The sequence below is a fragment of the Salmo salar genome, chromosome 03 (assembly GCF_965601325.2).
Source record: "Salmo salar chromosome 03, fSalSal1, whole genome shotgun sequence".
Lineage (NCBI taxonomy): Eukaryota > Metazoa > Chordata > Actinopteri > Salmoniformes > Salmonidae > Salmo > Salmo salar.
The window spans coordinates 92,131,327-92,154,158 of record NC_138293.1 but is presented as its reverse complement, the minus strand read 5'-3'; the positions used below and the strand labels follow the sequence as shown (position 1 = coordinate 92,154,158).

The 22,832-nt window shown below is 43.8% G+C and overlaps 2 protein-coding genes across 3 annotated transcripts in view; one reads left to right on the top strand and one right to left on the bottom strand.

The window, feature by feature from the left end:
* The window catches only part of LOC106593034 (E3 ubiquitin-protein ligase CHIP), a 79,068-nt gene extending 61,021 nt beyond the window's left edge, over nt 1-18,047 (bottom strand). Inside the window, exons 1-3 of one of the 2 annotated variants that reach the window (XM_045715711.2) lie at nt 17,747-18,047; nt 17,073-17,268; nt 16,555-16,750 (exon numbers count right to left, since the gene is read on the bottom strand). In XM_045715711.2, coding sequence (XP_045571667.1) covers nt 16,555-16,750; nt 17,073-17,186 — 310 coding nt within the window. In that variant the 5' untranslated portion in view covers nt 17,187-17,268; nt 17,747-18,047. Of the gene's footprint in view, nt 1-16,554; nt 16,754-17,072; nt 17,269-17,746 lie in introns of both variants that reach the window. The other variant, XM_045715710.2, reaches the window with a different exon arrangement.
* A 39-nt stretch (nt 18,048-18,086) lies between these two features.
* On the top strand, nt 18,087-19,572 carry LOC106601936 (pseudouridylate synthase TRUB1). The gene has a single exon (XM_045715709.2). It carries the CDS (start codon nt 18,130-18,132, stop codon nt 19,030-19,032), a length of 903 nt encoding a protein of 300 aa, XP_045571665.1. The 5' UTR covers nt 18,087-18,129; the 3' UTR covers nt 19,033-19,572.
* The last annotated feature ends 3,260 nt before the right edge of the window (nt 19,573-22,832 follow it).

Here is a 22,832-nt window from a genome sequence, read left to right as displayed (position 1 = left end):
CCTCTCCTCATCTCAATAGTATAGTAGCTTCCTCTCCTCATCTCAATAGTATAGTAGCTTCCTCTCATCTCCTCTCCTTCATCTCAATAGTCTAGTAGCTTCCTCTCCTCATCTCCATCTCAATAGTCTAGTAGCTTCCTCTCCTCATCTCAATAGTCTAGTAGCTTCCTATCCTCATCTCAATAGTCTCGTAGCTTCCTCTCCTCATCTCAATAGTCTCGTAGCTTCCTCTCCTCATCTCAATAGTCTCGTAGCTTCCTCTCCTCATCTCAATAGTCTCGTAGCTTCCTCTCCTCATCTCATCTCCATAGTCTAGTAGCTTCCTCTCCTCTCCTTCATCTCAATAGTCTATTAGCTTCCTCTCCTCATCTCCTCTCCTTCATCTCAATAGTCTAGTAGCTTCTCCTCATCTCAATAGTCTCGTAGCTTCCTCTCCTCATCTCAATAGTCTAGTAGCTTCCTCTCCTCATCTCATAAGTCTAGTAGCTTCCTCTCCTCATCTCCATAGTCTAGTAGCTTCCTCTCCTCATCTCAATAGTCTAGTAGCTTCCTCTCCTCATCTCAATAGTCTAGTAGCTTCCTCTCCTCATCTCAATAGTCTAGTAGCTTCCTCTCCTCATCTCAATAGTATAGTAGCTTCCTCTCATCTCAATAGTCTAGTAGCTTCCTCTCCTCATCTCCATCTCAATAGTCTAGTAGCTTCCTCTCCTCCATCTCAATAGTCTATAGCTTCCTCTCCTTCATCTCAATAGTCTATAGCTTCCTCTCCTTCATCTCAATAGTCTATAGCTTCCTCTCCTTCATCTCAATAGTCTATAGCTTCCTCTCCTTCATCTCAATAGTCTATAGCTTCCTCTCCTTCATCTCAATAGTCTAGTAGCTTCCTCTCATCTCCATCTCAATAGTCTAGTCGCTTCCTCTCATCTCCATCTCAATAGTCTATAGCTTCCTCTCCTTCATCTCAATAGTCTAGTAGTAGCTTCCTCTCCTCATCTCCATCTCAATAGTATAGTAGCTTCCTCTCCTCATCTCAATAGTCTAGTAGCTTCCTCTCCTCATCTCAATAGTCTCGTAACTTCCTCTCCTCATCTCAATAGTCTCGTAGCTTCCTCTCCTCATCTCAATAGTCTAGTAGCTTCCTCTCCTCATCTCCTCTCTTTCATCTCAATAGTCTAGTAGCTTCCTCTCCTCATCTCCTCTCCTTCATCTCAATAGTCTCGTAGCTTCCTCTCCTCATCTCAATAGTCTAGTAGCTTCCTCTCCTCATCTCCTCTCTTTCATCTCAATAGTCTAGTAGCTTCCTCTCCTCATCTCCTCATCTCAATAGTCTAGTAGCTTCCTCTCCTCATCTCCTCATCTCAATAGTCTGAAGTAGGTTCCTCTCATCTCAATAGTCTTGTAGCTTCCTCTCCTCATCTCAATAGTCTAGTAGCTTCCTCTCCTCATCTCAATAGTCTAGTAGCTTCCTCTCCTCATCTCAATAGTCTAGTAGCTTCCTCTCCTCATCTCCTCTCCTTCATCTCAATAGTCTCGTAGCTTCCTCTCCTCATCTCAATAGTCTAGTAGCTTCCTCTCCTCATCTCCTCTCTTTCATCTCAATAGTCTAGTAGCTTCCTCTCCTCATCTCCTCATCTCAATAGTCTAGTAGCTTCCTCTCCTCATCTCCTCATCTCAATAGTCTGAAGTAGGTTCCTCTCATCTCAATAGTCTAGTAGCTTCCTCTCCTCATCTCAATAGTCTAGTAGCTTCCTCTCCTCATCTCAATAGTCTAGTAGCTTCCTCTCCTCATCTCAATAGTCTAGTAGCTTCCTCTCCTCATCTCAATAGTCTAGTAGCTTCCTCTCCTCATCTCAATAGTCTATAGCTTCCTCTCCTTCATCTCAATAGTCTATAGCTTCCTCTCCTTCATCTCAATAGTCTATAGCTTCCTCTCCTTCATCTCAATAGTCTAGTAGCTTCCTCTCATCTCCATCTCAATAGTCTAGTCGCTTCCTCCCATCTCAATAGTCTATAGCTTCCTCTCCTTCATCTCAATAGTCTAGTAGTAGCTTCCTCTCCTCATCTCAATAGTCTCGTAGCTTCCTCTCCTCATCTCAATAGTCTCGTAGCTTCCTCTCCTCATCTCAATAGTCTCGTAGCTTCCTCTCCTCTCCTTCATCTCAATAGTCTATTAGCTTCCTCTCCTCATCTCCTCTCCTTCATCTCAATAGTCTAGTAGCTTCTCCTCATCTCAATAGTCTCGTAGCTTCCTCTCCTCATCTCAATAGTCTAGTAGCTTCCTCTCCTCATCTCCTCATCTCAATAGTCTAGTAGCTTCCTCTCCTCATCTCCTCATCTCAATAGTCTGAAGTAGGTTCCTCTCATCTCAATAGTCTTGTAGCTTCCTCTCCTCATCTCAATAGTCTAGTAGCTTCCTCTCCTCATCTCAATAGTCTAGTAGCTTCCTCTCCTCATCTCAATAGTCTAGTAGCTTCCTCTCCTCATCTCCTCTCCTTCATCTCAATAGTCTAGTAGCTTCCTCTCCTCATCTCAATAGTCCAGTAGCTTACTCTCCTCATCTCCATAGTCTAGTAGCTTCCTCTCCTCATCTCAATAGTCTAGTAGCTTCCTCTCCTCATCTCAATAGTCTAGTAGCTTCCTCTCCTCATCTCCTCTCTTTCATCTCAATAGTCTAGTAGCTTCCTCTCCTCATCTTCTCTCTTTCATCTCAATAGTCTAGTAGCTTCCTCTCCTCATCTCCTCATCTCAATAGTCTGAAGTAGGTTCCTCTCATCTCAATAGTCCAGTAGCTTCCTCTCCTCATTTCAATAGTCTAGTAGCTTCCTCTCCTCATCTCAATAGTCTAGTAGCTTCCTCTCCTCATCTCAATAGTCTAGTAGCTTCCTCTCCTCATCTCAATAGTCTAGTAGCTTCCTCTCCTCATCTCAATAGTCTAGTAGCTTCCTCTCCTCATCTCCTGTCCTTCATCTCAATAGTCTCGTAGCTTCCTCTCCTCATCTCCTCTCTTTCATCTCAATAGTCTAGTAGCTTCCTCTCCTCATCTCCTCTCCTTCATCTCAATAGTCTCGTAGCTTCCTCTCCTCATCTCAATAGTCTAGTAGCTTCCTCTCCTCATCTCCTCTCTTTCATCTCAATAGTCTAGTAGCTTCCTCTCCTCATCTCCTCATCTCAATAGTCTAGTAGCTTCCTCTCCTCATCTCCTCATCTCAATAGTCTGAAGTAGGTTCCTCTCATCTCAATAGTCTTGTAGCTTCCTCTCCTCATCTCAATAGTCTAGTAGCTTCCTCTCCTCATCTCAATAGTCTAGTAGCTTCCTCTCCTCATCTCAATAGTCTAGTAGCTTCCTCTCCTCATCTCAATAGTCTAGTAGCTTCCTCTCCTCATCTCAATAGTCTATAGCTTCCTCTCCTTCATCTCAATAGTCTAGTAGTAGCTTCCTCTCCTCATCTCCATCTCAATAGTATAGTAGCTTCCTCTCATCTCCTCTCCTTCATCTCAATAGTCTAGTAGCTTCCTCTCCTCATCTCCATCTCAATAGTCTAGTAGCTTCCTCTCCTCATCTCAATAGTCTAGTAGCTTCCTCTCATCATCTCAATAGTCTCGTAACTTCCTCTCCTCATCTCAATAGTCTCGTAGCTTCCTCTCCTCATCTCAATAGTCTAGTAGCTTCCTCTCCTCATCTCCTCTCTTTCATCTCAATAGTCTAGTAGCTTCCTCTCCTCATCTCCTCTCCATCTCAATAGTCTCGTAGCTTCCTCTCCTCATCTCAATAGTCTAGTAGCTTCCTCTCCTCATCTCCTCTCTTTCATCTCAATAGTCTAGTAGCTTCCTCTCCTCATCTCCTCATCTCAATAGTCTAGTAGCTTCCTCTCCTCATCTCCATCTCAATAGTCTAGTAGCTTCCTCTCCTCATCTCAATAGTCTAGTAGCTTCCTCTCCTCATCTCAATAGTCTAGTAGCTTCCTCTCCTCATCTCAATAGTCTAGTAGCTTCCTCTCCTCATCTCAATAGTCTAGTAGCTTCCTCTCCTCATCTCAATAGTCTAGTAGCTTCCTCTCCTCATCTCAATAGTCTAGTAGCTTCCTCTCCTCATCTCCTGTCCTTCATCTCCATAGTCTAGTAGCTTCCTCTCCTCATCTCCATAGTCTAGTAGCTTCCTCTCCTCATCTCCATAGTTAGTAGCTTCCTCTCCTCATCTCCTCTCCTTCATCTCAATAGTCTAGTAGCTTCCTCTCCTCATCTCCTCTCCTTCATCTCAATAGTATAGTAGCTTCCTCTCCTCATCTCCTCCATCCCAATAGTCTAGTAGCTTCCTCTCCTCATCTCAATAGTCTAGTAGCTTCCTCTCCTCATCTCAATAGTCTAGTAGCTTACTCTCCTCATCTCAATAGTATAGTAGCTTCCTCTCCTCATCTCAATAGTATAGTAGCTTCCTCTCATCTCCATCTCAATAGTCTATAGCTTCCTCTCCTTCATCTCAATAGTCTAGTAGTAGCTTCCTCTCCTCATCTCCATCTCAATAGTATAGTAGCTTCCTCTCATCTCCTCTCCTTCATCTCAATAGTCTAGTAGCTTCCTCTCCTCATCTCCATCTCAATAGTCTAGTAGCTTCCTCTCCTCATCTCAATAGTCTAGTAGCTTCCTCTCCTCATCTCAATAGTCTAGTAGCTTCCTCTCCTCATCTCAATAGTCTCGTAACTTCCTCTCCTCATCTCAATAGTCTCGTAGCTTCCTCTCCTCATCTCAATAGTCTAGTAGCTTCCTCTCCTCATCTCCTCTCTTTCATCTCAATAGTCTAGTAGCTTCCTCTCCTCATCTCCTCTCCTTCATCTCAATAGTCTCGTAGCTTCCTCTCCTCATCTCAATAGTCTAGTAGCTTCCTCTCCTCATCTCCTCTCTTTCATCTCAATAGTCTAGTAGCTTCCTCTCCTCATCTCCTCATCTCAATAGTCTAGTAGCTTCCTCTCCTCATCTCCTTCTCAATAGTCTAGTAGCTTCCTCTCCTCATCTCAATAGTCTAGTAGCTTCCTCTCCTCATCTAAATAGTCTAGTAGCTTCCTCTCCTCATCTCAATAGTCTAGTAGCTTCCTCTCCTCATCTCAATAGTCTAGTAGCTTCCTCTCCTCATCTCAATAGTCTAGTAGCTTCCTCTCCTCATCTCAATAGTCTAGTAGCTTCCTCTCCTCATCTCAATAGTCTAGTAGCTTCCTCTCCTCATCTCCTGTCCTTCATCTCCATAGTCTAGTAGCTTCCTCTCCTCATCTCCATAGTCTAGTAGCTTCCTCTCCTCATCTCCATAGTTAGTAGCTTCCTCTCCTCATCTCCTCTCCTTCATCTCAATAGTATAGTAGCTTCCTCTCCTCATCTCCTCCATCCCAATAGTCTAGTAGCTTCCTCTCCTCAATAGTCTAGTAGCTTCCTCTCCTCATCTCAATAGTCTAGTAGCTTCCTCTCCTCATCTCAATAGTATAGTAGCTTCCTCTCCTCATCTCAATAGTATAGTAGCTTCCTCTCATCTCCTCTCCTTCATCTCAATAGTCTAGTAGCTTCCTCTCCTCATCTCCATCTCAATAGTCTAGTAGCTTCCTCTCCTCATCTCAATAGTCTAGTAGCTTCCTATCCTCATCTCAATAGTCTCGTAGCTTCCTCTCCTCATCTCAATAGTCTCGTAGCTTCCTCTCCTCATCTCAATAGTCTCGTAGCTTCCTCTCCTCATCTCAATAGTCTCGTAGCTTCCTCTCCTCATCTCATCTCCATAGTCTAGTAGCTTCCTCTCCTCTCCTTCATCTCAATAGTCTATTAGCTTCCTCTCCTCATCTCCTCTCCTTCATCTCAATAGTCTAGTAGCTTCTCCTCATCTCAATAGTCTCGTAGCTTCCTCTCCTCATCTCAATAGTCTAGTAGCTTCCTCTCCTCATCTCAATAGTCTAGTAGCTTCCTCTCCTCATCTCCTCATCTCAATAGTCTGAAGTAGGTTCCTCTCATCTCAATAGTCTTGTAGCTTCCTCTCCTCATCTCAATAGTCTAGTAGCTTCCTCTCCTCATCTCAATAGTCTAGTAGCTTCCTCTCCTCATCTCAATAGTCTAGTAGCTTCCTCTCCTCATCTCCTCTCCATCTCAATAGTCTAGTAGCTTCCTCTCCTCATCTCAATAGTCCAGTAGCTTACTCTCCTCATCTCCATAGTCTAGTAGCTTCCTCTCCTCATCTCAATAGACTAGTAGCTTCCTCTCCTCATCTCAATAGTCTAGTAGCTTCCTCTCCTCATCTCAATAGTCTAGTAGCTTCCTCTCCTCATCTCCTCTCTTTCATCTCAATAGTCTAGTAGCTTCCTCTCCTCATCTTCTCTCTTTCATCTCAATAGTCTAGTAGCTTCCTCTCCTCATCTCCTCATCTCAATAGTCTGAAGTAGGTTCCTCTCATCTCAAATGTCCAGTAGCTTCCTCTCCTCATTTCAATAGTCTAGTAGCTTCCTCTCCTCATCTCAATAGTCTAGTAGCTTCCTCTCCTCATCTCAATAGTCTAGTAGCTTCCTCTCCTCATCTCAATAGTCTAGTAGCTTCCTCTCCTCATCTCAATAGTCTAGTAGCTTCCTCTCCTCATCTCCTGTCCTTCATCTCAATAGTCTAGTAGCTTCCTCTCCTCATCTCCATAGTTAGTAGCTTCCTCTCCTCATCTCCTCTCCTTCATCTAAATAGTCCAGTAGCTTCCTCTCCTCATCTCAATAGTCCAGTAGCTTCCTCTCCTCATCTCCATAGTCTAGTAGCTTCCTCTCCTCATCTCCATAGTCTAGTAGCTTCCTCTCCTCATCTCCATAGTCTAGTAGCTTCCTCTCCTCATCTCCTCTCCTTCATCTCAATAGTCTAGTAGCTTCCGCTCCTCATCTCCTCTCCTTCAACTCAATAGTCTATTAGCTTCCTCTCCTCATCTCCTCTCCTTCATCTCAATAGTCTAGTAGCTTCTCCTCATCTCAATAGTCTCGTAGCTTCCTCTCCTCATCTCAATAGTCTAGTAGCTTCCTCTCCTCATCTCAATAGTCTAGTAGCTTCCTCTCCTCATCTCCTCATCTCAATAGTCTGAAGTAGGTTCCTCTCATCTCAATAGTCTTGTAGCTTCCTCTCCTCATCTCAATAGTCTAGTAGCTTCCTCTCCTCATCTCAATAGTCTAGTAGCTTCCTCTCCTCATCTCAATAGTCTAGTAGCTTCCTCTCCTCATCTCCTCTCCATCTCAATAGTCTAGTAGCTTCCTCTCCTCATCTCAATAGTCCAGTAGCTTACTCTCCTCATCTCCATAGTCTAGTAGCTTCCTCTCCTCATCTCAATAGACTAGTAGCTTCCTCTCCTCATCTCAATAGTCTAGTAGCTTCCTCTCCTCATCTCAATAGTCTAGTAGCTTCCTCTCCTCATCTCCTCTCTTTCATCTCAATAGTCTAGTAGCTTCCTCTCCTCATCTTCTCTCTTTCATCTCAATAGTCTAGTAGCTTCCTCTCCTCATCTCCTCTCCTCATCTCAATAGTCTAGTAGCTTCCGCTCCTCATCTCCTCTCCTTCATCTCAATAGTCTATTAGCTTCCTCTCCTCATCTCCTCTCCTTCATCGCAATAGTCTAGTAGCTTCCTCTCCTCATCTCATCTCCATAGTCTAGTAGCTTCCTCTCCTCATCTCCTCATCTCAATAGTCTAGTAGCTTCCTCTCCTCATCTCCTCATCTCAATAGTCTGAAGTAGGTTCCTCTCATCTCAATAGTCTTGTAGCTTCCTCTCCTCATCTCAATAGTCTAGTAGCTTCCTCTCCTCATCTCAATAGTCTAGTAGCTTCCTCTCCTCATCTCAATAGTCTAGTAGCTTCCTCTCCTCATCTCAATAGTCTAGTAGCTTCCTCTCCTCATCTCAATAGTCTATAGCTTCCTCTCCTTCATCTCAATAGTCTATAGCTTCCTCTCCTTCATCTCAATAGTCTATAGCTTCCTCTCCTTCATCTCAATAGTCTAGTAGCTTCCTCTCATCTCCATCTCAATAGTCTAGTAGCTTCCTCTCATCTCCATCTCAATAGTCTAGTCGCTTCCTCTCATCTCCATCTCAATAGTTTATAGCTTCCTCTCCTTCATCTCAATAGTCTAGTAGTAGCTTCCTCTCCTCATCTCCATCTCAATAGTATAGTAGCTTCCTCTCATCTCCTCTCCTTCATCTCAATAGTCTAGTAGCTTCCTCTCCTCATCTCCATCTCAATAGTCTAGTAGCTTCCTCTCCTCATCTCAATAGTCTAGTAGCTTCCTCTCCTCATCTCAATAGTCTCGTAACTTCCTCTCCTCATCTCAATAGTCTCGTAGCTTCCTCTCCTCATCTCAATAGTCTAGTAGCTTCCTCTCCTCATCTCCTCTCTTTCATCTCAATAGTCTAGTAGCTTCCTCTCCTCATCTCCTCTCCTTCATCTCAATAGTCTCGTAGCTTCCTCTCCTCATCTCAATAGTCTAGTAGCTTCCTCTCCTCATCTCCTCTCTTTCATCTCAATAGTCTAGTAGCTTCCTCTCCTCATCTCCTCATCTCAATAGTCTAGTAGCTTCCTCTCCTCATCTCCATCTCAATAGTCTAGTAGCTTCCTCTCCTCATCTCAATAGTCTAGTAGCTTCCTCTCCTCATCTCAATAGTCTAGTAGCTTCCTCTCCTCATCTCAATAGTCTAGTAGCTTCCTCTCCTCATCTCAATAGTCTAGTAGCTTCCTCTCCTCATCTCAATAGTCTAGTAGCTTCCTCTCCTCATCTCCTGTCCTTCATCTCCATAGTCTAGTAGCTTCCTCTCCTCATCTCCATAGTCTAGTAGCTTCCTCTCCTCATCTCCATAGTTAGTAGCTTCCTCTCCTCATCTCCTCTCCTTCATCTCAATAGTCTAGTAGCTTCCTCTCCTCATCTCCTCTCCTTCATCTCAATAGTATAGTAGCTTCCTCTCCTCATCTCCTCCATCCCAATAGTCTAGTAGCTTCCTCTCCTCATCTCAATAGTCTAGTAGCTTCCTCTCCTCATCTCAATAGTCTAGTAGCTTACTCTCCTCATCTCAATAGTATAGTAGCTTCCTCTCCTCATCTCAATAGTATAGTAGCTTCCTCTCATCTCCATCTCAATAGTCTATAGCTTCCTCTCCTTCATCTCAATAGTCTAGTAGTAGCTTCCTCTCCTCATCTCCATCTCAATAGTATAGTAGCTTCCTCTCATCTCCTCTCCTTCATCTCAATAGTCTAGTAGCTTCCTCTCCTCATCTCCATCTCAATAGTCTAGTAGCTTCCTCTCCTCATCTCAATAGTCTAGTAGCTTCCTCTCCTCATCTCAATAGTCTAGTAGCTTCCTCTCCTCATCTCAATAGTCTCGTAACTTCCTCTCCTCATCTCAATAGTCTCGTAGCTTCCTCTCCTCATCTCAATAGTCTAGTAGCTTCCTCTCCTCATCTCCTCTCTTTCATCTCAATAGTCTAGTAGCTTCCTCTCCTCATCTCCTCTCCTTCATCTCAATAGTCTCGTAGCTTCCTCTCCTCATCTCAATAGTCTAGTAGCTTCCTCTCCTCATCTCCTCTCTTTCATCTCAATAGTCTAGTAGCTTCCTCTCCTCATCTCCTCATCTCAATAGTCTAGTAGCTTCCTCTCCTCATCTCCTTCTCAATAGTCTAGTAGCTTCCTCTCCTCATCTCAATAGTCTAGTAGCTTCCTCTCCTCATCTAAATAGTCTAGTAGCTTCCTCTCCTCATCTCAATAGTCTAGTAGCTTCCTCTCCTCATCTCAATAGTCTAGTAGCTTCCTCTCCTCATCTCAATAGTCTAGTAGCTTCCTCTCCTCATCTCAATAGTCTAGTAGCTTCCTCTCCTCATCTCAATAGTCTAGTAGCTTCCTCTCCTCATCTCCTGTCCTTCATCTCCATAGTCTAGTAGCTTCCTCTCCTCATCTCCATAGTCTAGTAGCTTCCTCTCCTCATCTCCATAGTTAGTAGCTTCCTCTCCTCATCTCCTCTCCTTCATCTCAATAGTCTAGTAGCTTCCTCTCCTCATCTCCTCTCCTTCATCTCAATAGTATAGTAGCTTCCTCTCCTCATCTCCTCCATCCCAATAGTCTAGTAGCTTCCTCTCCTCAATAGTCTAGTAGCTTCCTCTCCTCATCTCAATAGTCTAGTAGCTTCCTCTCCTCATCTCAATAGTATAGTAGCTTCCTCTCCTCATCTCAATAGTATAGTAGCTTCCTCTCATCTCCTCTCCTTCATCTCAATAGTCTAGTAGCTTCCTCTCCTCATCTCCATCTCAATAGTCTAGTAGCTTCCTCTCCTCATCTCAATAGTCTAGTAGCTTCCTATCCTCATCTCAATAGTCTCGTAGCTTCCTCTCCTCATCTCAATAGTCTCGTAGCTTCCTCTCCTCATCTCAATAGTCTCGTAGCTTCCTCTCCTCATCTCAATAGTCTCGTAGCTTCCTCTCCTCATCTCATCTCCATAGTCTAGTAGCTTCCTCTCCTCTCCTTCATCTCAATAGTCTATTAGCTTCCTCTCCTCATCTCCTCTCCTTCATCTCAATAGTCTAGTAGCTTCTCCTCATCTCAATAGTCTAGTAGCTTCCTCTCCTCATCTCCTCATCTCAATAGTCTAGTAGCTTCCTCTCCTCATCTCCTCATCTCAATAGTCTGAAGTAGGTTCCTCTCATCTCAATAGTCTTGTAGCTTCCTCTCCTCATCTCAATAGTCTAGTAGCTTCCTCTCCTCATCTCAATAGACTAGTAGCTTCCTCTCCTCATCTCAATAGTCTAGTAGCTTCCTCTCCTCATCTCAATAGTCTAGTAGCTTCCTCTCCTCATCTCCTCTCTTTCATCTCAATAGTCTAGTAGCTTCCTCTCCTCATCTTCTCTCTTTCATCTCAATAGTCTAGTAGCTTCCTCTCCTCATCTCCTCATCTCAATAGTCTGAAGTAGGTTCCTCTCATCTCAATAGTCCAGTAGCTTCCTCTCCTCATTTCAATAGTCTAGTAGCTTCCTCTCCTCATCTCAATAGTCTAGTAGCTTCCTCTCCTCATCTCAATAGTCTAGTAGCTTCCTCTCCTCATCTCAATAGTCTAGTAGCTTCCTCTCCTCATCTCCTGTCCTTCATCTCAATAGTCTAGTAGCTTCCTCTCCTCATCTCCATAGTTAGTAGCTTCCTCTCCTCATCTCCTCTCCTTCATCTAAATAGTCTAGTAGCTTCCTCTCCTCATCTCAATAGTCCAGTAGCTTCCTCTCCTCATCTCCATAGTCTAGTAGCTTCCTCTCCTCATCTCCATAGTCTAGTAGCTTCCTCTCCTCATCTCCATAGTCTAGTAGCTTCCTCTCCTCATCTCCTCTCCTTCATCTCAATAGTCTAGTAGCTTCCGCTCCTCATCTCCTCTCCTTCAACTCAATAGTCTATTAGCTTCCTCTCCTCATCTCCTCTCCTTCATCGCAATAGTCTAGTAGCTTCCTCTCCTCCATCTCAATAGTCTAGTGGCCTCCTCTCCTCATCTCCTCTCCTTCATCTCAATAGTCTAGTAGCTTCCTCTCCTCATCTCCTCTCCTCATCTCAATAGTCTAGTAGCTTCCGCTCCTCATCTCCTCTCCTTCATCTCAATAGTCTATTAGCTTCCTCTCCTCATCTCCTCTCCTTCATCGCAATAGTCTAGTAGCTTCCTCTCCTCATCTCATCTCCATAGTCTAGTAGCTTCCTCTCCTCATCTCCTTTCCTCATCTCAATAGTCTAGTAGCTTCCGCTCCTCATCTCCTCTCAATAGTCTAGTAGCTTCCTCTCCTCATCTCAATAGTCTAGTAGCTTCCTCTCCTCATCTCCTCATCTCAATAGTCTAGTAGCTTCCTCTCCTCATCTCCTCTCTTTCATCTCAATAGTCTAGTAGCTTCCTCTCCTCATCTTCTCTCTTTCATCTCAATAGTCCAGTAGCTTCCTCTCCTCATTTCAATAGTCTAGTAGCTTCCTCTCCTCATCTCAATAGTCTAGTAGCTTCCTCTCCTCATCTCAATAGTCTAGTAGCTTCCTCTCCTCATCTCAATAGTCTAGTAGCTTCCTCTCCTCATCTCAATAGTCTAGTAGCTTCCTCTCCTCATCTCAATAGTCTAGTAGCTTCCTTTCCTCATCTCAATAGTCTAGTAGCTTCCTCTCCTCATCTCAATAGTCTAGTAGCTTCCTCTCCTCATCTCAATAGTCTAGTAGCTTCCTCTCCTCATCTCAATAGTCTAGTAGCTTCCTCTCCTCATCTCCATAGTCTAGGAGCTTCCTCTCCTCATCTCCATAGTTAGTAGCTTCCTCTCCTCATCTCCTCTCCTTCATCTCAATAGTCTAGTAGCTTCCTCTCCTCATCTCCTCTCCTTCATCTCAATAGTATAGTAGCTTCCTCTCCTCATCTCCTCCATCCCAATAGTCTAGTAGCTTCCTCTCCTCATCTCAATAGTCTAGTAGCTTCCTCTCCTCATCTCAATAGTCTAGTAGCTTCCTCTCCTCATCTCAATAGTCTAGTAGCTTCCTCTCCTCATCTCAATAGTCTAGTAGCTTCCTCTCCTCATCTCAATAGTCTAGTAGCTTCCTCTCCTCATCTCAATAGTATAGTAGCTTCCTCTCCTCATCTCAATAGTATAGTAGCTTCCTCTCATCTCCTCTCCTTCATCTCAATAGTCTAGTAGCTTCCTCTCCTCATCTCCATCTCAATAGTCTAGTAGCTTCCTCTCCTCATCTCAATAGTCTAGTAGCTTCCTCTCCTCATCTCCTCTCCTTCATCTCAATAGTCTAGTAGCTTCCTCTCCTCATCTCAATAGTCCAGTAGCTTCCTCTCCTCATCTCCATAGTCTAGTAGCTTCCTCTCCTCATCTCCATAGTCTAGTAGCTTCCTCTCCTCATCTCCTCTCCTTCATCTCAAGAGTCTAGTAGCTTCCTCTCCTCATCTCAATAGTCTAGTAGCTTCCTCTCCTCCTCTCCTTCATCTCAATAGTCTAGTGGCTTCCTCTCCTCATCTCCTCTCCTTCATCTCAATAGTCTAGTAGCTTCCTCTCCTCATCTCCTCATCTCAATAGTCTAGTAGCTTCCGCTCCTCATCTCCTCTCCATCTCAATAGTCTATTAGCTTCCTCTCCTCATCTCCTCTCCTTCATCGCAATAGTCTAGTAGCTTCCTCTCCTCATCTCATCTCCATAGTCTAGTAGCTTCCTCTCCTCATCTCAATAGTCTAGTAGCTTCCGCTCCTCATCTCCTCTCAATAGTCTAGTAGCTTCCTCTCCTCATCTCAATAGACTAGTAGCTTCCTCTCCTCATCTCAATAGTCTAGTAGCTTCCTCTCCTCATCTCCTCTCCTTCATCACAATAGTCTAGTAGCTGCCTCTCCTCATCTCCTCATCTCAATAGTCTAGTAGCTTCCTCTCCTCATCTCCTCTCTTTCATCTCAATAGTCTAGTAGCTTCCTCTCCTCATCTCCTCATCTCAATAGTCTGAAGTAGGTTCCTCTCATCTCAATAGTCCAGTAGCTTCCTCTCCTCATTTCAATAGTCTAGTAGCTTCCTCTCCTCATCTCAATAGTCTAGTAGCTTCCTCTCCTCATCTCAATAGTCTAGTAGCTTCCTCTCCTCATCTCAATAGTCTAGTAGCTTCCTCTCCTCATCTCAATAGTCTAGTAGCTTCCTCTCCTCATCTCAATAGTCTAGTAGCTTCCTCTCCTCATCTCCTGTCCTTCATCTCAATAGTCTAGTAGCTTCCTCTCCTCATCTCCATAGTCTAGTAGCTTCCTCTCCTCATCTCCATAGTTAGTAGCTTCCTCTCCTCATCTCCTCTCCTTCATCTCAATAGTCTAGTAGCTTCCTCTCCTCATCTCCTCTCCTTCATCTCAATAGTATAGTAGCTTCCTCTCCTCATCTCCTCCATCCCAATAGTCTAGTAGCTTCCTCTCCTCATCTCAATAGTCTAGTAGCTTCCTCTCCTCATCTCAATAGTCTAGTAGCTTCCTCTCCTCATCTCAATAGTCTAGTAGCTTCCTCTCCTCATCTCAATAGTCTAGTAGCTTCCTCTCCTCATCTCAATAGTCTAGTAGCTTCCTCTCCTCATCTCAATAGTCTAGTAGCTTCCTCTCCTCATCTCAATAGTCTAGTAGCTTCCTCTCCTCATCTCAATAGTCTAGTAGCTTCCTCTCCTCATCTCAATAGTCTAGTAGCTTCCTCTCCTCATCTCAATAGTATAGTAGCTTCCTCTCCTCATCTCAATAGTATAGTAGCTTCCTCTCATCTCCTCTCCTTCATCTCAATAGTCTAGTAGCTTCCTCTCCTCATCTCCATCTCAATAGTCTAGTACCTTCCTCTCCTCATCTCAATAGTCTAGTAGCTTCCTCTCCTCATCTCAATAGTGTCGTAGCTTCCTCTCCTCATCTCAATAGTCTCGTAGCTTCCTCTCCTCATCTCAATAGTCTCGTAAATTCCTCTCCTCATCTCAATAGTCTCGTAGCTTCCTCTCCTCATCTCCATAGTCTAGTAGCTTCCTCTCATCTCCTTCATCTCAATAGTCTATTAGCTTCCTCTCCTCATCTCCTCTCATTCATCTCAATAGTCTAGTAGCTTCTCCTCATCTCAATAGTCTCGTAGCTTCCTCTCCTCATCTCAATAGTCTAGTAGCTTCCTCTCCTCATCGCCTCTCCTTCATCTCAATAGTCTATTAGCTTCCTCTCCTCATCTCCTCTCCTTCATTGCAATAGTCTCGTAGCTTCCTCTCCTCATCTCAATAGTCTAGTAGCTTCCTCTCCTCATCTCAATAGTCTAGTAGCTTCCTCTCCTCATCTCCTCTCCATCACAATAGTCTAGTAGCTTCCTCTCCTCATCTCCTCATCTCAATAGTCAAGTAGCTTCCTCTCCTCATCTCCTCTCCTTCATCTTAATAGTGTAGTAGCTTCTTCTCCTCATCTCCTCTCTTTCATCTCAATAGTCTAGTAGCTTCCTCTCCTCATCTCCTCATCTCAATAGTCTGAAGTAGGTTCCTCTCATCTCAATAGTCTTGTAGCTTCCTCTCCTCATCTCAATAGTCTAGTAGCTTCCTCTTCTCATCTCAATAGTCTAGTAGCTTCCTCTCCTCATCTCCTCTCCTTCATCTCAATAGTCTAGTAGCTTCCTCTCCTCATCTCAATAGTCTAGTAGCTTCCTCTCCTCATCTCAATAGTCTAGTAGCTTCCTCTCCTCATCGCCATAGTCTAGTAGCTTCCTCTCCTCATCTCCATAGTCTAGTAGCTTCCTCTCCTCAATAGTATAGTAGCTTCCTCTCATCTCTCCTTCATCTCAATAGTCTAGTAGCTTCCTCTCCTCATCTCAATAGTCTAGTAGCTTCCTCTCCTCATCTCCATAGTCTAGTAGCTTCCTCTCCTCATCTCCATAGTCTAGTAGCTTCCTCTCCTCATCTCCTCATCTCAATAGTCTAGTAGCTTCCTCTCCTCATCTCAATAGTCTAGTAGCTTCCTCTCATCTCAATAGTCTAGTAGCTTCCTCTCATCTCAATAGTCTAGTAGCTTCCTCTCCATCTCAATAGTCTAGTAGCTTCCTCTACTCATCTCCATCTCAATAGTCTAGTAGCTTCCTCTCCTCCATCTCAATAGTCTATAGCTTCCTCTCCTTCATCTCAATAGTCTATAGCTTCCTCTCCTTCATCTCAATAGTCTATAGCTTCCTCTCCTTCATCTCAATAGTCTATAGCTTCCTCTCCTTCATCTCAATAGTCTAGTAGCTTCCTCTCATCTCAATAGTCTAGTAGCTTCCTCTCATCTCAATAGTCTAGTAGCTTCCTCTCCATCTCAATAGTCTAGTAGCTTCCTCTACTCATCTCCATCTCAATAGTCTAGTAGCTTCCTCTCCTCCATCTCAATAGTCTATAGCTTCCTCTCCTTCATCTCAATAGTCTATAGCTTCCTCTCCTTCATCTCAATAGTCTATAGCTTCCTCTCCTTCATCTCAATAGTCTATAGCTTCCTCTCCTTCATCTCAATAGTCTAGTAGCTTCCTCTCATCTCCATCTCAATAGTCTAGTAGCTTCCTCTCATCTCCATCTCAATAGTCTATAGCTTCCTCTCCTTCATCTCAATAGTCTAGTAGTAGCTTCCTCTCCTCATCTCCTCTCCATCTCAATAGTCTATAGCTTCCTCTCCTCATCTCCATTTCAATAGTCTAGTAGCTACCTCTTAATTTCCTCTCCTTAATCTTGTTTATTCCATGTGTAACTCTGTGTTGTTTGTGTCGCTCTGCTTTGCTTTATCTTGGCCAGGTCGCAGTTGTAAATGAGAACTTGTTCTCAACTAGCTTACCTGGTTAAATAAAGGTAAAATATATATATATTTTTTTTAATCTACACCGATCTGAAATCCAAAGACTGTTGAACACTACCTGGTAGACGTATATTGGGAATGTCTTTTGACACTTGTCCAGCTCTTTAAATTGAGTACAGATGAAGGAGAGAAGACAGGAGGCCTATGGGACAGGGGGACTACGGAGGCCTATTTCGACTAGTGAGATGCACCTCTGTGTCTGGACCCTTGATTGCCACCTAGGTCCCCAGCCCACCTCTCTGCAGGTTGCCGATGGCTTCGTCGTAGTTCTCCATCTCCAGGTGGCACTGACCCAGGAAGAAGAGGGCCTTGACTGACTGGGGGTCCAGCTCCAGCGCCTGCTTGCAGTCGGCCAGGGCCTTGTCGTGTTGCTGCAGCTTCACGTGGCACAGTGCCCGGTTGGTGTAGTACACAGACACTGAGGGGTTCCGCTTCTGGGGACAAACACATTATTCACTATTTCTCTCCCCCTTTCTCACACCCTTATCCCATTCCTAAGTATGCCACGCTTGCACACACACACACACACACACACACACACACACACACACACACACACACACACACACACACACTCACACTCACACTCACACTCTTCGCTACAAGCAACAGCTGACTTTCTATGTCTCGGAGTGAAGTTACTCATTATGCAAAGTTACAATTTGGGGCACTACCTCAATTTGGGGCACACACACTCCACACTCTCTGTTTCTTTATCGCTCTTCCCCACTTCTCCCAACCCCTTGTCCTTACGATGGCTTTGCTGTAGCAGGCGGCCGACTCCTGGTACTTGCGGCTGAGGAAGAGGCGGTTGCCCTGCTCCTTCCACTCCTGCGCTGAGACACTCTTCTCGGGGCTGCCCGCCATCTTGTCCGCCGGCCCCGCTGTGGCGGCGGCCTCTCCGCTCTGCTTCCCTATCCTGCTACCCGTGTCTCAGGCCGGACTGCGGCTGGCCGGGGGGAGAATGCACAAGTTCCAAGACATCAATAGTTTGGGTGGGGGAAGCAGATGGAGGAGGTTCATTTGAGGGGGGTTGCCGGTCTACTACTATAAATAGTGATTCAGGGGTGTTGCCAGTCTACTAGTACAAACAGTGATTGAGGGGTGTTGCTGGTCTACTCTACTGTAAACAGTGATTGAGGGTTGTTGCCAGTCTACTCTACTTACTGTAAACAGTGATTGAGGGGTGTTGCCGGACTACTACTATAAACAGTGACTGAGGTGTGTTGCTGGTCTACTCTCCTGTAAACAGTGTTTCCCAACCTGTAGTTAACTAGCACAATGTTTGGATAAAAGAACAGGGGCTAGCTTGCTACATCGTTTGATTTGACAGTTGCACTGAAGTAAAGATACAGGAAAAATAGTAAACTCTAGCTAGCTGGCAAGCTTCCAAATAGCTGCAAGCATAACGCTAGGTAGCATGTTACCGTTTCAATGTCCTCCCCTCAGGTGTCAAGCGGGCTCTCCGACTTCGCTCTTGTCCTGGTTTTGGCCTCCTCCCACACAGCTCGTTTGTCTACCTCTTCGAACGCAGACAGTTGAATATTTTGGAATATAGCTAGCTAGCGAACTGCCTAACGATAACGAAAAGCACAGCTATCCAAACATGTGTATAATCAATTGATATTATTTGACATAGTGTAGTGTGTAGTATTATTTTAGCTGGGAGGATACACAGGTGCGTAGCCAGCTAACTAGCTAATGTTTTGATACATTTCTGGTAGTCATCGATGATGACGCATTTGTAAACGGAAGTGTTTTCAGTAAAAATGCGTCATCAACTCGCGCCTCATTGTTTTGGAAAGCAAGCATGGCTGGTACAGTAACTTACGTAGCTGTGCCTAAACATTCTTTATCAAAACTACAATCTTTAAATGGACTTTTTGCCATTTATAAAAAGGAAGGACCTACGTCTGCTGATGTTTTAAACTCATTAAAAGAGGCTCTCCTCAAAGAGGCCGGTGTGAAAGATCCTAATCCCAGAAAAAGGAAGAAGCAAGCTCTGAAAATGGGGCATGGCGGGACTCTGGATAGCGCAGCCTCTGGTGTGCTCGTTGTTGGGATTGGAAATGGAACAAAGATGCTTAGTACTATGCTTGCTGGTTCAAAGAAATACATGGCTGTTGGAGAGTTGGGAAAAGCAACAGACACCCTTGACGCCACAGGCAATGTGGTTCATGAGAAGCTCTATGATCACATTACCAGGGAAGCCTTTGAGGAGAAGTTGAAGCAGTTCACTGGGGACATCATGCAGGTTCCTCCACTGTACTCTGCACTGAAGAAGGATGGCAAGCGTCTGTCTGTCCTGCTGAAGCAAGGCCACGAAGTGGAAGCCAAACCTGCACGGCCGGTCACAGTGTATAACCTGTCGCTGCAGGACTTCACTCCCCCCCTCTTCACTCTTGATGTTGAATGCGGTGGTGGATTTTATATCAGAAGCTTGGTGGATGACCTGGGAAAAGCGCTCTCGTCGTGTGCCCACGTGAGGAAGCTGATCCGGACCAAACAGGGTCAGTTTACCCTTGACGACCACACACTGCAGGAGGAACACTGGACACTGCAGCACATCGTTCAGTCCATGCAGCCCTGTCCCGGGACAGAGGTCACCAAGGAGGATGGCCCAAAACCAAGCCCAAACCTGGGGGTTAAACGGGCCCCGAACGCCCAGGTGAAGGGGGATAAGAATGGCAAATATGAAAAGGGGGAGTTATAACCCCCTCCCCCCAAAGTCACAATGTCCCCTCTATATGAGAGCTTAAGGCGGCGTTTTGGTTCTCTGCCCCTCCCCGGAGGTGTGCACTTGTTCACTCCCTCTCATGCATGTAAAAGCATTGGTTTGGTGCAAGCATGGCTGGTGGGAGTTTACAACATATTCCTCATGCCGGTCGATTCTTTGGCGGAAGCCAGTTGAACCAGTCCCTGCACTGTTACATGTATAATTTTTGTTGATGTGTGTATTACTAGAATATGATATCGTCATTGGGATTGACCGAAGACAATTGAATGTTTTGTTTATAGATTAAATAATTAATTTAGCATTTTTAAATATTGGTTTTATTTTGCTGAATTGTATTGTCTTATTTTGTCATGCATTTTGAGGTTTTGTTTTGAATATTGTTACTATCAAAGATCTCTACACCATCTAGTGTTGGCACAAGATAAGACATGGAATCAACTTGAAATGTAACTCCCATACCTTTCTAATTGACAGCAGTGCATGTCAGAATTAATAAACATCAAAAGTCTCCACTTATTTTTGTTGTTAGTTTTTTGCAGATGTTTTGTTGTAAACACAGAGATGGTGTTTCTCGTATTTAGGTCATTATAACCTAGTCATGTTTGGTTTTCTTAGTATGTTCATTGGGCCCCAAGAAGCCTTGCACATATGAAGTTGCTAGAGAGCACATTCAAATCCTCAATAAGACATTGGTTAAGTTCAATCCACTGTACATTTATTTGAGGATACTACACTGAACAAAAATAAAAATGAAAAGTGCTGGTCCCATGTTTCATGAGCTGAAATAAAAGATCAGACATTTTCCATACGCACAAAAAGCTTATTTCAGTCCAATTTTGTGCACACTTTTGTTTACATCCCTGTTAGTGAGCATTTCTCCTTTGCCAAAATAATCCATCCACCTGACAGGTGTGGCATATCAAGAAGCTGATTAAACAGCATGATCATTACACAGGTGCACCTTGTGCTAGGGACAATAAAAGGCCACTAAAATGTGCAGTTTTGTCACACAACACAATGCCACAGAATACTTACGTTTTGAGGGAGCGTGCAGTTGACATGCTGACTGCAGGAATGTCCACCAGAGCTGTTGCCAGAGAATTTAATGTTAATTTCTCTACCATAAGCTGCCTCCAACTTCATTTTAGAGAATTTGGCAGTATGTCCAACCGGCCTCACAACCGCAGACCACGTGTAACCACGCCAGACAAGGAACACCACATCCGGCTTCTTCACCTGCGGGATCATCTGAGACCAGCCACCCGGACGGCTGATGAAACTGGGTTTGCACAACAGAATTTTTTTTGCACAAACTGTCAGAAACCGTCTCAGGGAGCTCATCTGCGTGCTCGTCTTCCTCACCAGGGTCATGACCTGACTTCAGTTTGACGTCGTGACCGACTTCAGTGGGCAAATGCTCACCTTCGATTGCAACTGGCGTGCTGGAGAAGTGTGCTCTTCATTGATGAATCCGTTTTCAACTGTACTGGACAGATGGCAGACAGTGTGTATGGCGTCGTTTGGGGCGAGCAGGCTGCTTATGTCAATGTTGTGAACAGAGTGCCCCATGGTGGCGGTGGGGTTATGGTATGGGCAGACATAAACTACAGACAATGAACACATTTTATCTATGGAAATTTGAATGCATAGAGACACCGTGATGAGATCCTGAGGCCCATTGTCATGCCATTCATCCGCCGCCATCACCATGTTTCAGCATGATAATGTATGGCCCCATGTCGCAAGGATCTGTACACAATTCCTGGAAGCTGAAAATGTTCTAGTTTTTCCATGGCTTACATACTCACCAGAAATGTTACCCATTGAGCATGTATGGGATGCTCTGGATCGACAAGTATGACAGTGTGTTCCAGTTCCCGCCAATATCCAGAAATTTCGCACAGCCATTGAAGAGGAGAGGCGGCAACGAGTGGGAACATGGACGAAAATGCACTTGCTGAAATGAGACTCCTTCTCCACATGGATTTCATAAATAGTTGCATTTTTAAATACACTGAACAAAAATATAAACGAAAAATGCAACAATTTAAAAGATTTTACTGAGTTACAGTTCATATAAGGAAATCTGACAATTGAAATAAATCAATTAGGCTCTAATCAATGGACTTTACATGACTGGGAAGACTGATATGCGTCTGTTGGTCACAGATAGCTTAAATAAAAAGTAGGGGTGTGGATCAGTTAATCAGTCAGTATCTGGTGTGACCACCATTTGCCTCATGCAGCGTAACACATCTCATTTGCGTAGAGTTGATCAAGCTGTTGATTGTAGCCTGTGGAATGCAACTATTTATTAAATCCATGTGGAGAAGGAGTCTCATTTCAGAAAGTGCATTTTCGTCCATGTTCCCACTCGTTGCCGCCTCTCCCCGGTCACATTTGACCTTTTTCAAAAGGAGGTGAGAGAGGATGCAGGAGTTGAGCAAATCCAATTGAGAAAAGGCCAGTGTTCCAGCTACATGGCAGAAGTCACATGATGATACACCTCCAGGGATAAACCCAATCTCTCCTTGAATTAAACACAAAAACTGTTATAAGTGAGAAGTAGGTCAATTCAGTTGGTCATTAGTTCAATTCTATTCTCCAAAAGGAAGTGGACTTATTAGTATTCATTCTGACATGTACTGCTGTCAGTTAGAAAAGTATTGAGTTACACATTTCAATTTACTTCCATGTCTTACCTTGTACTAACATTACATGCTGTAGAGGTCTTCAAAAGTAAACCTCAAAATGCATGAAAACAATTAGATATATTACAATTCAACAACATTTTAAAATACTGAATCTATTATTTCATTTAGAAACGTAGTAAAAAAAATTTATGAATTTAACATTCATGGGGTGGCAGGGTAGTCTAGTGGTTAGAGCGTTGGACTAGTAACCTGGAAGGTTGCAAGTTCAAATCCCCGAACTGACAAGGTACAAATCTGTCGTTCTGCCCCTGAACAAGGCAGTTAACCCACTGTTCCTAGAACGTCATTGAAAATAAGAATTTGTTCTTAACTGACTTGCCTAGTTAAATAAGAAGTCTTCAGTCAATGACATGTGGTAATGGTGGAAAACAGGTTGCTATATAATATCATGTTCTAGTAATATACACATCCATAAATGATGCCTGTAACAGGGCAGGGACTGGCATCAACAGCAAGGTAGGAGAGGAGGTGTATTATGAGGTTTGGTGGTTGAATAAATTCATACAACAATTACATGAATTGGTTGATTTTATTTGCCAGTTAAAAGACCACACACAGTACATACATTAAGAAACGTGACAGGGATATCACAAAAAAAGTAAGACTTAATTCCATTGTCATCCCTAATGTGCATGGTGCAAAAACATTACATTAGACACATTACATAAAGTGCCTTCAGAAAGTACACCAGTTTACCTTTTCCACATTTGCTGTGTTACAGCCTGAATTTAAATTGTGTTACAGACTGATTAAATTGAGATTTTGTGTCACTGATCTACACACAACACCCTGTAATGTCAAAGTGAAATTTAGTTTAGACATTTTGACAAATTAATTCAAAATGAAATGCTTGAGTCAATAAGTATTCAACCCCTTTGTTGTAGCGAGCCTAAATAAGTTCAGGAGTAAAAATGTGCTTAACAAATCACAAAAAGTTGCAACGACTCATTCAGTGTTCAATAATAGTGGATAACATGATTGTTTTATGACTACCCCATACATATAATTGTATGTAAGGTCCCTCAATCGAGTAGTGAATTTCAAGCACAGATTCAACCACAA

Coding starts and splice junctions, on each gene's coding strand:
- LOC106601936 (XM_045715709.2), top strand. CDS start 18,130: ATGGCTGGTACAGTAACTTACGTAGCTGTGCCTAAACATTCTTTATCA.